The sequence below is a fragment of the Hyaena hyaena genome, unplaced genomic scaffold (assembly GCF_003009895.1).
Source record: "Hyaena hyaena isolate Hyena2069 unplaced genomic scaffold, ASM300989v1 scaffold_246, whole genome shotgun sequence".
Taxonomy (NCBI): domain Eukaryota; kingdom Metazoa; phylum Chordata; class Mammalia; order Carnivora; family Hyaenidae; genus Hyaena; species Hyaena hyaena.
Window position 1 is genome coordinate 913,474 of NW_024080877.1, and position 17,076 is coordinate 930,549.

Consider the following 17,076-nt stretch of genomic DNA (forward strand, 5'->3'; position numbering starts at 1 on the left):
TGGGATCTGGGATCACAGACTAACCTAGTCTTTTGTGTCTTCCTTGTGCTTCTCTGCCTCATTCCTCACAGACCCCTCTGATGGCCATGCCCCTCCTCACCATCTACTTAAGCGAGATGCCAAAGCTCAAGCTGGTTTTTCTCCTCATAGGAAACAGAGTGTGCTGGAGAGAAAGGACTGGGAAAACATCTAGGGCAGAAGGCTTCATCTTTGAACCAGCGCCTCTAGATTCTGTCTTTGGAACTCAAACATTGTGTCTTTTCCTTTTCTGTCTCTCAAGCACACCAATACCTCTGTCTCAAGGACCTTGCATTTTACATTTTCTTCTCCCAAGGAAGTGCTCTCCCTCACTCCCCCTACCCTCCCAGAGTCCTTATCGCTTAGGTCCCAACACTTTCTTACAGCACCCACTCTGTTTCTTTTTACTTGTTAGCTCCTTGAGGGCATGGAGTAGATACTTACTAAATATTAGTGGCGCCAATGAATGAATTGGAACTCACTGACTGAATAAAGACAGTGGGCCCTTCTAAGCAGATGGAAATAGGTAGACCGCGCCCCCCCTGCCGCCCCCCCGGTCAAGATGTACAGTGTTCACATTAAGGGAGGAAAACCCTGGAGAATGAGCTCTAATCTAATGAAATAACATCTGGGAAATGGGGCTCAGGTGGAGCAATCACCTTATCAGCGTAGCTTTTGGTGAAAAGGATGAGGGTCAATGAAGAAAATAATAGCATTTCAGCTGGAAATATTTTGTCAGATTCCTTAGATCGTGTTAGAAAATAAAGAGCCAAGGTCTTACTTGGGAACCCCAGGGAAGAATGACTGAATATTTGGCTTTGCGGAAATTGTGAGAGACTAAAAGCAGCACCCAACAGAAAGCTGCATCTGTTGCTAATGTAGAAGGCACTGGTGCAGGTATGCTTTAACACTGAAACGCTCAAATATTCCTGACTCTGAGCTCATACGCCTGAAGTCAATGTCCAACTCCAGACCTGGGCAACTGGGGCCTTGGTCTTGGGACCCACACCTCAGAGCACCCCATTTGGGCTGCCCTCTGGCCACACTCACTCCACTGAGCCAAGAGTCCGTATGCTAAGGGGTCCGTATGCTAAGGTTCTGCCATGCAGAACCCACATGTCCCTCCTGGAAACCCAGAAACTCCCTACTCCAGGGTCTCTAAAGGCCATTCCCTGGGCTCACACTGCAGCTTCGGTCATCAATCTACACACATAGAGTTGACAGTGACACAGGTCCATCAGTGCACAGACAGTGCAGAACGGACTTTTGACGCAGAGGCTGGTATGTCCAGATGAGAAGAGGAGACAGAGGGCTGTAGACCGAAGGACCTCTATTTGCACTCTTGCCTTGGTCTTCAAGTGCTGGGGGCGGGGGGGGGAGGGGGGGGTGCAGACTATAAAAAAAATCACATGTTATCATTTAATAGGTGACCTGGATATTAGACTTGAGGTGTATGTACTGTGCCCTAATGTTCATTATTTTCTCAATCATAAAAATGTCAAATAAAGGAAATCCGGCAAGATTTCACCCATGAACCACTCTTAACTTATCAACTATTCCTGATCTTAACTGTAAGAATGCATATTGTATAAAGTTACAAGGCACAGCATAAATATAACTGTGCATTTTCATTTTCACTTACCTTTATATAATTAAACTTTTCAAATAGCTAGATTTCACAAATTTTTTGTAAGAGCTGCACAGCATTCTCCCATACAACTTTATGTTATTAGCCTATCAATAGATATTTGGGCATTTTATTTTATTATAATGTAAGCAATATTACACCTAATATCTTCCATATAGGCTTTTGATATTTTAATCAGGAAGTAACATATAAAATAAAATTTTGCATTTTCATTACCAATGAAAATACCATAAGTGAAATTACTGGACCAGAGTACTTGCATTTTTATGGTTTTTGATTCCCAAGGTGCTTTCCAAAAGGACTGACCAAATTATACGTTTCTCAGCACTGTATATAAATTTCACTATCACACACCAGCACTAAATCTTTTCAATACATTTTTGCTTATTACATTAGTTATACGATGGAAACTTGACGCGTTACTTTGCATCTCTTAGATTAGTATGGCGGGCGACAAGGAGGCTGGAGCTGGCTCTGTGATTACATATTACTGTGTTTACAAGCAGACCAGAATGAAGTATGCTTTGGTCTGTCTCTCAGTATCATTTGATGTACCACTCCATGCTGGTATCAGTTTCCTGCAAATGATTTCAGCTGTTTTAATGCCTGGTGTAAGGCAGTGAGCAGCTCTCCCTAAACCACTCAACAGAAGCCGCAAACCCCAAACACCCAGCTCAGATACCAGTGGCAGACCAGAAAACTAGACTGCTGTTTTCCGAAACCATCTCACTGAAATGAAAATGCCATTCCAGTGGGAAGGAGAACAGCTTAACTCGCAGGGCAGAGGAAACGTGCCCTGGGACTTGAAAATACCTTCAAGCCTTTGCCTTCACACCGGCTTTGGTTTGAGTGCCAGATCTGCCTTTCAATGGCTGTATGAGTTTGGGCAGAATATATTTGATCTTTCTGAGTCTCACTTTTCTTATCTGAAAAACAGGAATAATAATAATAACAAAACCTGCCCACCAGGATGTTTATATTTTTTTAATGTTTTATTTATTTCTGAGAGAGAGAGTGTGTGAGCAGGGGAGGGTCAGAGAGAGGGAGACACAGAATCTGAAACAGGCTCCAGGCTCTGAGCTAGCTGTCAGCACAGAGCCTGACGCGGGGCTCGAACCCACGAACCGTGAGATCATGACCTGAGCTGAAGTTGATGCTTAACCGACTCAGCCACCCAGGCACCACGACCAGGATGTTTTTAAAGACCAAGTGAAATAATGCACGTAAAGTGCTTAGTGCAGTGCAGGGAGCATTGTAAATCCTCAATAAAATGTCACCTGCCACTATTATTAATAATAGCGATAGCAGAAATAGTTTCTATTTTCACATATTAAGTTGGACCTGTGGTAGAGATTAACAGATGAAGGAATGTTACCTTGGGTCGTAGGGGATTTAGATTCTACCCAATCTCATCCATTCATTATAGATTTCTACCTACCTACCTATGGATCCATACACAGTTAGAGATGTGAAGACACATCCTTTTAAAAGGGCCTGAAGGTATTTCATGTAATTCCCACAATAAAATCTAGCCTTAAGAAGAAGTCTGGGCTGTCATTGCCTAGGGAGGCCATGGGCAAGTGGGCAAGTCTTAGGTAAAGCAAAGTCCATCAACTATCCCTACCGTGTATCATCAGTCCCAGTGAGAGCACAGAGGACGCAGATTTCAAGAGGTCAAGGGCATGACATAAGGGGAAGGGGGGTGACCCACCTGGGAGATGAGCAGCTGACAGGCTGCCAGCTCCCGCTCGCTGGCATTCATCTTCCTGTTGGAGTCCATCTGGGCGCTCTCAAGCTGTTTGCTGCGGTTCACCAAGGATTTGACCTCCGACTTCATCTTGCTAATATACAGGCGGGCCATGGTGAATTCCTCCTCAATGACTCCATTCACATCTGCCAACTGAGCACAGGCAGGAATATGTTCAACTATTGCCTATATAGATAATTTCCAGAGGTTTGTGGGGCCCCTCGAATCTGTCCATGGATCCTCAAGATGTCTATGGATTTCTATTAGGGATCCATAATTATAGGACCACAAGCTGAAAATGATCACTAAAAATTACTATATGTTCACTGTGTGTGTGTGTGTATTCCCCAGGTTTCCCGAAGCCTCAGGGAAGACTGACTTAAAAACCTCTACTAAATATAATCAATCAATCCTTAATCAAAAAATTAAATCATATCTAATTTTTAAGATGAAAGACATGATATCAGAGGAGAAAGACATCAGAGATGTCTTTAAAAGTTATCTCATTTAAAAAGAGATAACTCTGATGAGGTATTCCTTTCAATGTCTTTTACCTTACATTTCTAGAACAGCTACAAGTCCCAGTGTTCCTAAAGGGGACTCAGAGCCCCATAAGAACTCAAATAAAAATTTAACTTATGTTCTCTGTAGTCTGCTATTTAGAGAGATAGAATAATGTCATAAATATGTTTCTATAAGCAAACGTTGAAATAAAAAGGATTTTCTATCTAGTCTTCGATTAAACAAAAAAAAGTTTAATGAATAAGAATGTGTCATTGTCAAATGAAGGTTTTCCTACGTGACTTCATTTACCACCAATCAGTATTTACATCTCTGTGTCTACCCCATCTAAAGAGTTTATATTATTTAAAATTACCTGAGAGTTTAACAGTCTGAATCCACCTTTAGAAAGATAGATTCTGACAGCCAGCATTCCTGCATGATCTCATATTTGGGGTCTGAGCTTCAGAGCTCAACTGGAAACAAAAACCGAAGCAAGGTACTTGGGATAGAAACTCACTGGCAGAGATGCAAACATGCTCTTGAAGGGCAATTGACCAAACGAGCAAAGTAACTGTGTGCATATTTTGTTTCACCACCAGAGGGCATCCTAGCACCTCAGGAGAAAACAAGAGCGCTGTCCAGTACCCAGTCCACAAATACGGGCTTCAATTGGTTCTAAAGACCATGATTCCAACTATGGTTTTAATGTTCCACGGTACATTATACACAGTATAATTATACACAGTACATAGTACATTATAACTGCCTATTTTTGTCAGTATGGCTGTCACTGACTCATCCTATGAGGATTTTTCAGTAAAAATCTAAGAGCTAGGAATATGGACTCATGTATCAGTCCTTAAAATTGGTAGCAGAGAGGAAGTATACTAGACAGCCCTAAGTGCCTGTAACCTGGTATCAACCTTCCCCCAGAAATTCCACAACAGTATTTGTTAAATGACTCCAGTGTCAATCAACACAAAGCAGAATCTATGTTATCAGAAAGAGAATCTATAATCTTCTCTACCATCTTATGTTAATGAAGGTTCTCGGTAAGCCAATTATAATTCCAACTGCCAATAAGGATTTGCCTACCAACACCTTTCCTCCTCACATTACTTTTTAGAACTCAAGAGCATGGAGAGAACAGGTGAGAAACATCCCCAAATCTTTCAGTGCAGTTTTGTTCTGCCTTTGTGATGGCTCCAGCATGGAGCAGACGTGAGAAGCTTGTTCTTTAGCCTCACCAGGTATCCCATATTAGTTCAGCTTCTGCTGAAAGGCAAGCAAACATCTCTCTCTTCCATGTGGAATTCACAACCTACACAAGCTCCTCATGGGAAAACACCGCACCAATAGGCATGGCATTTGGGGAAGGGAACGAACACTTCCTCCTCTCCAGCCCCATCTATAAACAAGGACTCTTTGTATACCCTATGCCCAGATATCATGTGCGTTGGGGAAGACCAAGAGTGTATATACAATAATAGGCTTCCTCCCAATTGAAAGCTGGACGCCTCTTCCCCCCAAACCAGAACCGTAACTTCTGGAGCCTACTCTTGTCCTAGGAGGTCTAAAAGAAGATTTTGAGTCTGGTGGAAAAAAAATACTCCAAACAAAAAAAAAAGCTCCAAAAAGGTGTTTTTTTGGTTGTGTTTGCTTTGCTTTGTTTTAACCACTTAAGAGTTCAGCTATTCAGTCATGTACATTTAAAGTTTTCAGTAATCCCAGTACACTGTTATTTCAAAAAGGAGAATCAAGAGTTTCCTGCTGAAGTGTTATTTATAACTCTCCCCTGGGTTTGACAATGACTCCAACATACACACTAAACTGCGTGATCCGACAGAGATGACTAATCCAGAAGAAAAAGCTGCCTTCACACGGGTGTGCAGACGCTGCCTGCCCCTCCTATTAGAAGTCACCTCCATAGCCAGCACTCCAGGCCTCTAGAGCATGGTAGAACTATGCAAGGTGCCATCTCAAGGCCAAGTAAAAGGTAGGTGAGGTGACTGTTCACATTCTAACACCTTAGAATCAGAAGGGGACTAGAAGTCTTTTTTTCTCTTTTTTTTTTTAATGCCCAAAAATGTCCGTTTTCTTTGTTAGCGCAATACACAGCTAAGACGTGAAGTGGTTGCTTCCAAGAGCTTAAAGGACAGGAGGGGACTGGAGATGCAAGACTCCCTGGGGGTCACATTTCTGGCTGGGGGCTCGGACCCAGAAACCCCTGTCCCTGCAGACCCAAGGCTGGATTGCAGAGGCTGATGGTAGTGGCGCAGTTGGTGATGAGGGATGATTTCAGGCCCAGAATCTGGAGCAGTGTATCTGCATCTCTGGCTGAGCCACAGCAGAGTCTCTGATGCTTAAAATTCCTCACCTCCACCTCTCCGGACCCAAAGTCAAAAGAAAAGTTGGCAGCCAATCCAATCCCTTTCATTTCATCTGCCTCAACTTTCTATTTGGTTTGTGGTTAGACTTATGGAAATCTTTTGTTTTCAAGAAAGCAAGAACAAGACAAGAAGAGGAAGCTCACTAATAAACCCAGATAAAGTCAATTCTAGGCTCACGTCTTTATTTGTTGGTCTCATTTTGTTGACTAAACAAAGTATTGTCTGAACCCTGAAAATGTCTGAAGACATGATTAAGCTGGATAAACGAGGGTTTCCCTGCTGTCTGAGCCTGTTGTATTCTTTTTTTTTAATAATTTTTTTTAATGTTTTAATTTATTTTTGAGAGACAAATGAGCAGGGGAGGGTCACAGAGACAGAGATACAGAATCCAAAGACAGGCTCCAGGCTCTGAGCTAGCTGTCAGCACAGAGACTGACGTGGGGCTTTAACCCATGAACTACGGGATCATGACCGGAGCCGAAGTGAACATTTAACCAACTGAGCCACCCAGGTACCCCAAGCCTGTTGTATTCTTGAAGTGAAGACATCTCTTCCCCTTACCCCAGGGTATGACCAAAAGGGACCATGTGGGAACTTGTTTTGTTTTAGGAACAAAAACAAGATCACTGACAAAGATTTCCTTGATCAGCTCATTGTCTTAGATAAAAAAATTACTTCAATTGAATACTCATAACCAATACTCTATACGCAAAATGTAGATTTAAGAAATATATATATATCACTCATGAAGTTTCTGAACTGACAACCTTCAAGATAATGTGGGCTCATCTTACAGTTTACAAATCAGGAAAATGAAGCCCCAAGAAGTGAAGTGAATTGCCCAAAGTCATATAACTCCTCCCCTTTAGCTCTCATTGTCCTAATGATTAAATCATAATTGTAAGGAAAAAAACCTGATAATGATTAAGAATATGACGCTCTCTGAATGAGAGTTATCAATGAAAATAACTAGTTATCAATGAAATTAACCAAGGCATCCAATGTCTGGAATCCAAAAATATCTGGAAAACATCCAGTTGAGTATTTAAAAATAATCTCAATCATACTTCACATTCCCTAAGGTAAGGACTCTTTTTTTAATGCCGAAGCACCCAGACACTCCTTGATTTCATTAGCATTTCTCATTAGCTCTATTTTAGAACTTAGCATAAAAATACCTTCCTTTATCGTTATCAGCAACAGGCGCCACCTTCTCATAAATCAACTCCACCTTCACATTGCAAGGGCCATTTAATCACCCAAATCACAGAAGTTTATAGCTCAACACCAAAGCAAGCATGCTTCTAAAAATTAAATCCCCATGTATAAAGTCACCAAACTGGAGCTTAATAGGATTAATCGTATAGTATCTGAGAATTCTGTGCTAAAATTAGATTCATTCGCAAAGATTCATGAAATATTCAGTTACAAAAGAGGTTCTATGAAAGAATGATTAGGTTTACAAGAGGTCGTATAATCTAAGACTAGATCTGTTATGTCATCTAAGAAGGGATTCCTGTTTCCCAGAAATGTGTATAAACAGAAGGAATCTGGGGAGCCTTTTCTAGTATTTAACAAGCCCAACTCAAAACCTGGGGGTGCCCATAAAGGCTGATATAGAATTCAGTCTTTGAAAGGGCTAACCTCAAAGAATTTGATTTTAGGGCCTTGTGAAGTAGACGTTGAACAATGTAATGCCATTCCCCGGCTGGCCAAAATCCACCACAGCTATCAATGGCTACTTTGTACAAGGTGCTGTATTATTATCATAAAGCTACAGTAATCAAAACAGTGTGGTTTTAGCATAACGATTAGATCACTAAAACAGACTAGAGACCAGCCACAGTCCCACACACTTTTGGGGGTGATGGATATGCTCATTACCTTACTTGGTAATGCTTTCATGAGTGTGTTGTATGTCAAAGCTTTTCAGACTATACACTTTAAATGTGTGCAGCTTAATTTATGTCAACTATACCTCTTTAATAAAGCCATTTTTTCTTATCTCTATCTCCCTATACTGTGGCGATTGTTAACGGTTCTTGGCTAATAACAGTACATGTGCTCTCTTGTCCCTCTGTTTCTGACTCACAGACAACTTCATACCCCTCCCATTCTGCCCACCTCCCCTATTCCTTGCTGTCGGTGGCACCGACAGCTCCAGGGCATTTATCATGGTTGGTTGAAGCCAATTATAGCAATATTATTTCTCTTTGCTTTGCCAGCCTCCCTTGTAATTTGGGGTGACCAGGTAGCCCAATTCTGGCTAGTAAGGTATAAGGGACATCTGTCGGGGACTTCTGGGATATAGTTCCATCCTGGATGGAAGTTGGCTGCCTTTTCAACCCATCCCACCTTGGATGTGGCTGTGTGAAGATACGATGCTCGATGCTCGGTGCCATAGCCTCTCTCTTGTTACCATGAGACAAAAGTCTAAGAATGTAAAAAGCTAACTAGCTAACAAAAGCAGAAAAGAAAAAATGAAAAGACCTGACTCCTTGACATCATTGGGACACTGGACCAGAATTTGCTTCTGAAACTTTAATAAGGTTAGAATGACCTGGACAATCTTGCTAAAATGCATATTCTAATTTCAATAGGTCTGTGGTGAGCCCGAGAGTCTATAGTTCAGCAAACTCCCAGGTGAAGCAGATCACAACCTGAATAGCAAATTCTAGACTTCTCATATTGTGAATAATTAAATGTGGATTTGTTTTTTAAGCCACTGTTAGAATCCTATTACTTTCAGCTGAAAGCTTTCCTAATTCATACCGATTGGGGACTTTTCATTCTGCTGGGTTCTCACCGAAAAAGAGAAACACAATTCTGATACTAGAAGTGTTGTTTAACCTATCCAATTCCAAACTTCTGTGACATTGGCATATAAGCTTGAGAAATAACACAGTTTGCAGAAGGCCAGCCAAAATTTGAAGACATCTCTTATATTTGAAAGGTAATTTTTTTCTTCTTTTCCAAACCCAGTCATTCACTTAGTCACTCATTCAGCCCTTGGTTCATTTGTTCAAATATCACCAAATATGTGGGGAGTGCAAAGCACTGTGCTGAGCATTCGATACTTAGGAGGATAAAGCACAGCCCCTGCTTGCTTAGGATCACACCATTATAAGAACGGATAGGGGGCTAAAGGAAGGGCTGGCTTACAGTCTTCACATCATTGGTGCCGATAATTCCACCTATCTCCCCCAGATCCTTCAACAGCAAATTCAGGATCTCAGTAGCCCTCTTCTTCTGGTGGTTGCTAAGCTCTTGTAGCTGGCTCAGCTCTCTCTGTGTGGTTGTCAATGTAGTCTGAAAAACACATTTTAACAGCGAATTAAAAAGAGCTGCCCATCAGTTCATACCCACAGCATTGCAAAGAATGACAACATAACACAGGATGGAGTTATTTTATCATTTCATGTGATCTCAACGTAAGAGTCCTTTTAAGTCGAACTATACTGTAGTACTGCATTCTTTCATAAAAAAGGAGATTCGTCATGGCCTGATATGTTGCATCCACATATCACATGACAGTCTCTGGGGCAGTGAAATAAGTTATTAAAACACAGAGCCCAAAGGGAGCCCGCAGGTCTATAGCATGTGATCGCATCCTCCTACCCACAGTATATTCCATTTCAGTCCTCATTTTCCGGGGTGGGGGGTGGGGGGGTGGCCAAACATACCTGCGAGCACCCCACCTCCATTTCCAAACAAACCGGCTCCCTGGACCATTTCCAGACCTCCTTCCAACTTCATAATAATAGATGGGTCTGGAAGGCCCAGAGAGACATTCATGAGTTTAGAAAACAACTTATGAAAAGTTTTCTAACCTTCACAGTAAAGCTGAATTCGATACTCTCATCTCTTTTCAAGTAAGTCGGGTCTTCGTCTTACCATATAGCAGTAGCTCCATTTTATTGCCAAAAATTAACAACCCACCCCTTTTCTGTCCCTCATGTATGTTACCAGAAGGTAGATATTTACAACTAACTTAACTCTCAACATCAATAGAATAGTCATATTTTGGTGTCTTGGCATTAACTCGTCCAACAAAAAAAAATAAGTCCCCTAAATTATAGAGCTGTGGAGGACAATGCAAAGACACTTACTCAATTCTTCCCTATGTAGCTGTTTTACTTGAGTACTTTTCAATGATCTGACTGAAAATAGCACTCTAAACCAGTCTGGTAATACTTGGGCTTGGCAGAAAATAAGGGCCATGTTATGGAAAATGTTTCATTGTTTTGAGACGCAAATAATATGAAAGACTAATTAAAGAATCCTTACTGTAGAAAACAATAAGCAGAGAAAATCTAAGTCTCCTCCTTTCCTAAGTGACTTCTGGTTTGGTTTTCTGTCTCTTTTTTGGTTTTTCCACCACTTACTTTGTTTTGTTTTTAAAACCCACAGAAGCAGTTCCCGTCTTGGGAAGCCACTGAAAGAGTCTTCCTTCACGCAGTTGAATATATGGAGTTCAGAGCATTTTCTAGCAGCTCTACAGTCAGCAGCTTAGAGCTTTCCTGCACCATCTGCTTCCCCTTGCCTGGGGGGACTGGATGTTTTCCACGAAGCAGGCTGGGCACAATCCTAGGACAGGAGGCCATTGGGCCAAGGTGCCAAGGGCAGCCGGTTAGGGCCACTTAGCTTCCCACCACCCATTTTCCAAGTAGAAAGAGACAAAATGGAAACATCCCACCACCAGCCACCTCACCAAATGTTCCCTGGCCCTGCCGCCACCAGCTCACCGGGCAGAACCTGTAGCCTCTTTGACCGGGAGAATCTGAAATTTAGGAAATGTGCAGACTGAAGCACTGGCTTAAAACAAGACGACAAACACAGCAGGACACTCAGCCCGAGGCTCGGACAAGAAGCCGTGTGGGAGGAATGGGTTTCCATCAGGAGGCTATGAACAAGAGTGAAACCCACATCTTCCATCGGTCACCTACTCTCACTTGTTAATATAACATTTTGAGATTTCTTTGTTGGTATTGTAGCGTATGCACAGGTCTGTGCTAAGTGCTTTATACCAATTGTCACTAATTCTCATGCACTGAAAGGCATATGTTTATTAATGCAATTTTTACAGATAAGGGAACAAATACTCATGAAGTTTAATTGTGTTCGTTAAGGCCTAATAGCTGTAAAGTCGAAATTTTAACAAGGATTTTTGTGGCTCCAAAGTCTGCACTCTCTTGACTATTCACAAGGCATCTCTGCTGTTATAAATCCCTCAGATATGAAACAATACGCAGTTCTGGGATGAGTAGGCAAATGTCACCTACACAAAGTATTTCAATTATTGGAGGATTTCAGAGAATGTATCTAACACTGAAAAACCATTCTGCCAACTGCCTTCCTATATAGTGTCAGTCAACAGACATCAACAGAAGTACAGGAACAACAACGGGAAAGTCCCAGCCCCCCAGACACCAGTGCTCCAACCGTTTTCTGGGCCAGCTCATCCGTCAGCTGCTCATTGGCCCTGGTCTTGTCCTCCACTTCCTGAGACTTCTGGTCATAATTGACAGCCAGCTCTTCCAGGGCCTGGAGAACTTCTTTCACTTCATCTTTGGCTGCCTCGTTTTCAATCTGGAGACGCGTCAGCTCTTCCTGGATCTTCTCATAATCTCTTCTTGTGGAAGCCAAAAGCTGGGAAAATGAGATGGCGTGGAAATGGTGAATGTAATGTTCAAGTGTTTATGTTCTGTGCTCGCTCCAAAATAAAGTCATTTGAAAAGCAGATATAGGATGCTCAGGATGACTAGAAACCATACTGTATATCCAGATGCTAAATAAATGAAAAAAATAGCATGAGGTTTCAAATAGGTTTCTTTTTCTTTCTACTTTTTGTTTGTTTGTTTTTCCTTCAACTTTAAAGCTGCATAGGATTAACTCAAAGAATTGATTACACATAAAAAAAATCACCACACTCTGTAGCTGGCTGGCTATGCCAAATGTTGAACAAAGAATGAAGGGAATCATCTCTGAGGATGACAATGATGCCCACATGGCTTTTTAACATTACCATTATTTCACATTGTAAACAGGTCCATTTCAGAGCCAACCAAAAGCAATTGTCGATTTTTCTTAATATTCATCGCGGATGTATAGAAGGATCTATCCCAAACATTAACATTAGTTCAAAGTAAATGCGTAGGCTTGTGGATATTTTCATTTCATCTTTGTGCCTATTGTATTTTTGATTTTCCTACAAAGAACAGATATCGCCTTGGCTGTATAGAAAAACAATACTGAGTTTTAACTGTAATAAAAGGAAGTTTATCACAGGCAGTTGTATCAAGTTGGATTACAAAAGAATAGAATGGGAGGAAGAAGGCAGGAGACACTGAGCAGATGGAAGACTCAACTACGGGTAAGAGGAAAATCAATCAAGGGGCGCCTGGGTGGCTCAGTTGGTTAAGCGTCCAACTTCGCCTCAGGTCATGGTCTCACAGTTCATGGGTTCGAACCCTGTGTTGGGCTCTGCACGGACGGCTCAGAGCCTGAAGCCTGCTTCAGATTCTGGATCTCCCTCTCTCTGTCCCGCCCTCACTCGTGTTCTATGTCTCTCTGTCAAAAATGAACAAATGTTTAAATTTTTTTTTAATTTTAAAAAAAGTTGTAATTAAAAAAAAAGAGGAAAATCAATTAAATATGGTTGGTCTGACTGCCAAGGACTAGATGATCTCCCTGCCAAGGAAGTGTTTGGACAGGGGGCATAATCACTGTTCTGAAGTGATGAAGGGAAACAAAGAGGAAGAGAAAGGAATGGTTATAGAGAGAATTAGGTCTATGGGAGGGCTGGAACTTCAGGCATGAGCCCACACCACCTGCTGGAACTGTATCATGTAATCCAATCCATAGCACTTTTTCAACAAAGCAGAAAGCACCCTAAAGCACAAAAGAGGAAAAATACTTAGGTGGTCCTCAGCAAGAAAACCTAATCATCCATGTTTGACAGACTGGCCATCTATCCTTTGCTTAGGTTCCTGTTTGTTAAATACTTGGCAAAACACAATGTAATAAAAACATTCACTGGAGAACTCAACACTATCCAGGGAAAGACTGAAAACAACGTGCCTCCGTTTTACTATATCAAACACATACTAAGTGAACACTGGGACCCCTTTCCTCTTTGCTTTCTCCTCCCCTCTATCTCTTACTTTTGTTTTTTGGTTTTTTACTTCCTACAAGGTAGCACAAGAACACAATATATATCAAAGACCTGAGCCGGCTGATTTGGAAAGCTGAAAAGAACTAACACAGCAAGAAATGGGAGTGCTGGGTACCAGGATGAGGAACTAGAATCGTCCTTGTCCAACCACCAAACTCCTTTGTCTCCGCTCTTCAAAGACGAAGTGTAACAAACCGCTACTCACTCTCAAAACCCCAGAGTTCTACAAAGGCAGACATTTATTTTCTAAACTTGGCTTTTAACAGGCATTCAAAGGAAATCTACCAAGAAATGTCCACATGATTCAATGATTTTTGAAAAAAAATCTGTGCAAATTAAATTTCTGCAGCAAACATCAACAACAAAGAGTAATAAGAGAACTTCATAAAAAAAATTTATCGCATTCTTTACCTCGTCCTGATCCAACATCTGTTGCTTTAGCTTTTCAGCCAGCTGGCTCTGCTGGTTAATTTCATCATCCTGAAACGAAACATCATGTTTAATGTTTTTGGGTTAGTTATGTCATTTTTGATATCCCGGTTTCCCGACGACAGTCAGATAGCAGGATGCCAGCTGTAAGCTTGCTGAGAAGATGAAGGGAATGGTGTGGTGCTTTCCCCATAGAAAAGAGATTGGCTCTAGGGTCCTGATTTGGTTTAAATACCTCCTTTGCCCACCTTTCTCAGCAAATGAAACATCTGGGTATAATATCCTACACATCCAACTCAATTCCTGCTCATCCAGAAATTAGAGATCCAGGGTTTGGGAATAGGAAGGGACTTTGGAGCTATACCTCCCAATTCAAAGATGCTAAGAAAAAATAAGGGAGTGAATTTCCAACCATCTTCACCTTAATATATTCATGTTCCAAACCTCGTCAAACACATCAATGACCAGGAATGCTGCCATGTGACCGGTAGGAGAGACCAGTATTTCCACTTCAAATCTCTTACTTAAGAGAGATTGGAAAACATTCACTAGGGAATTAATCTTCAGCATGAGCAGATCTCCCCCTTGATGAGAAGTTAATTTTCTTACCACTTGAGAAAAACAAAAACACTCAAGGAAGTGGGGATACAGAAAGTTAATGCTTATGCTCCCGCCTATCGCCAAAGTAGGAGATGATCTTCCTACAGACAAGTCAGCTTCCCTCGCTCTCATTTTCTGCCACTAGGTGCTGCTGTCACAAAAGCCAGAGCTGCCCGCCTCTCGCTGCCCAGTGCGAACGTCTCTGCCTCTCCCCACACACCGTCCAGCCAGTGCGGGCAGAGCAGCAGGAGGACTTTTAACCACAGGAAGCTCCGTCCTCACTACAAAGATTTTCATGAATTCAGATGCTAATGTGAAGCCTCGCCTGTGAAGAACAACTTCGCTTCCCATGTGCACCTCCCGTAATCACAGGAGAAAATCCTAGTGGATAACACTTCTAGGGCCCAAAGCCAAGCAGAGTCAGATTCAGTATTAGCGGGGGGGGGGCTCTTTGTGCCAGGTGCGGTCCAGGCGTTCTCCCAGCCGCCCATGAAAACCCACACTGCGCCTTCCGCCTTTTCCAGGGGTGAGGTGAGAGGGCTGAACTCAAGGGCCTGGGTCGCAGGACCTCAGCTTTCCATAGGATATTCTCTAGGCTATTTGATTGTGTCGGTGCAAACACTGAAATCAGATTGACTCAGGGGCGCCTGGGTGGCTTAGTCAGTTAAGCGTCCGACTTTCGCTTAGGTCATGATCTCGCGGTTCGTGGGTTCGGGCCCCGCGTGGGGCTCTGTGCTGACTGCCAGCTCAGAGCCTGGAGCCTGTTTCAGAGTCTGTGACTCCCTCTCTCTCTGACCCTCCCTTGCTCACGCTGTCTGTCTCTCTCTCTCTCTCCTAGAAATAAATAAACCATTAAAAAAAAAATCTAAATCAGATTGACTCAGTGTCACAACGAATGCTTTCCATGGAGCAAGAAAAGTCTAAAATCAGTATTACGGGATCTGTATCTCATTTTCCTTTGTGTAGAACATCTTTCGGGCTTATTTCTCTGTTCGGGGAGACCCTGTTTCTACTGAACTTTTTACATCAATGTTTCTTTAATGGTTCAGCAAAATACTCATGACTTTCCTCCCCCCATCCAATTTCTGGCAGGAGAATTAGGGAAATTACACCAGAGTGAAACTGCCAGAAAAACGTACTTGCACAACTAGGAGACGACTCTGGAGGGCATATTTTCTCTTCTACTTTATAAACGTAGAGTGTCAGTTACCAGGAACAATTTTGTGTTTATGTTCCTTGGCACATAAATATTAAACAACTTAACATAAAAGGCTCAAGGAGTTTAACATCAGGGAGCTACCATCCCTTCCCCCGGGACACATACGCAGTGGCTACAAGTGATAGAAACCACGAGAGCAGCAGAACGGAGAAGCCAGCCCTTTGTTCTCACACTGTGTTCATTTCAAAGCCTGGAGACGCGGGCTTCCTCCCCGACAGGTGACAAGTCAGGTGCAATGATTTCTGAGGTACAGTGAGAAACCCAGGGCCACTAGCCCATCTGGGAAGGACGTGATGAACAAGGATTACGTGATAAGGACATGAATCAGTTGTACCAGAGATATTTCCAAAACTAAGCTTACCCTTTGTTAAGGCAACTTCTCCAAGGAATTAACTTTTTAAAAAAATTTTCAAAACTTTCAGAATACAATGTGCCGTGTGGTCCACAGCTATACATTCAAGTGCACTCGTTAGAACGTGCTCACTCTGGTGCTGACTATTAAGAGCTAGTCCATACGTAACAGATTTCAAAGCACTTTTCAGAAAATATTCCTGTTCTTGGACTTTCTTACATGTGAAATGCTGAGCTGTCAGCCCATCACTGGCCACCTTTAATTATAAAAATGTTTTTGTTGCAATGGTACTCAGTGAAATGAGGTTCAACTTCTATTTCTACTTGCACTGAATTGCCCTCACACATTTCCGGTAGAACACAAGTATTGGAGGAGATGAGGAATAAAAGAGACAGTGCCAACACCAACTTGTTCATCTTCTAACTCTGCTCATAACTCACCTCTGATACCACATAAGATGGGATTCTCCCTCAAGCAAACAGCACCCAGAAGAGAAAGAAAGAAACTACTATTGAGCAACTGCTACACCCTAGAAACTTTGAATTTCCACTGCAACTTTTTTGGGGTGTTAAGAGATATGAGCCCCATATTGCAGACGAGAAAAACATCTTCAGCAGAGTAGGCTGAAGTTCATCAGCCCAAGTCTCAGCATTACTAAGACCCAGGTCTCACTCGAGAGTGTATGCGTTTCCGTCACACAGCACTGCCTTGGTCAGTACCTGTCCTTTGACCCTCAGAGAGATGGCACAGAGGGCCAGAGAGGGCCGCTGGGAGGGGACCAGGTAGCCCTTCTCCCACCACATTCTAAATAGATTCATTAGGGTTGACAAGTCCTTCACTTAAAGGGCTACGACCGAACAGGATGACAGCGGGACTGGGAGCCAGAAGAGACACAGCCTCATTCCCGCTCTGCCACCTACGAGTGATGTGAACTTGGGCGAGTCACGTAACCACCCTGGGCTAGCTTCTCATCTGGACCCAAATGCTTTTAGCTC

The 17,076-nt window shown here is 42.4% G+C and overlaps 1 protein-coding gene across 1 annotated transcript in view; it reads right to left on the bottom strand.

Annotated features, from left to right (window-relative positions):
- The window catches only part of KIF5C (kinesin family member 5C), a 155,709-nt gene that overhangs the window by 32,349 nt on the left and 106,284 nt on the right, over nucleotides 1–17,076 (bottom strand). Inside the window, exons 13-16 of the mRNA XM_039244578.1 lie at nucleotides 13,893–13,961; nucleotides 11,750–11,956; nucleotides 9,470–9,616; nucleotides 3,378–3,566 (exon numbers count right to left, since the gene is read on the bottom strand). Of these exons, the coding sequence (XP_039100509.1) occupies nucleotides 3,378–3,566; nucleotides 9,470–9,616; nucleotides 11,750–11,956; nucleotides 13,893–13,961 (612 nt within the window). The remainder of the gene's footprint in view (nucleotides 1–3,377; nucleotides 3,567–9,469; nucleotides 9,617–11,749; nucleotides 11,957–13,892; nucleotides 13,962–17,076) is intronic.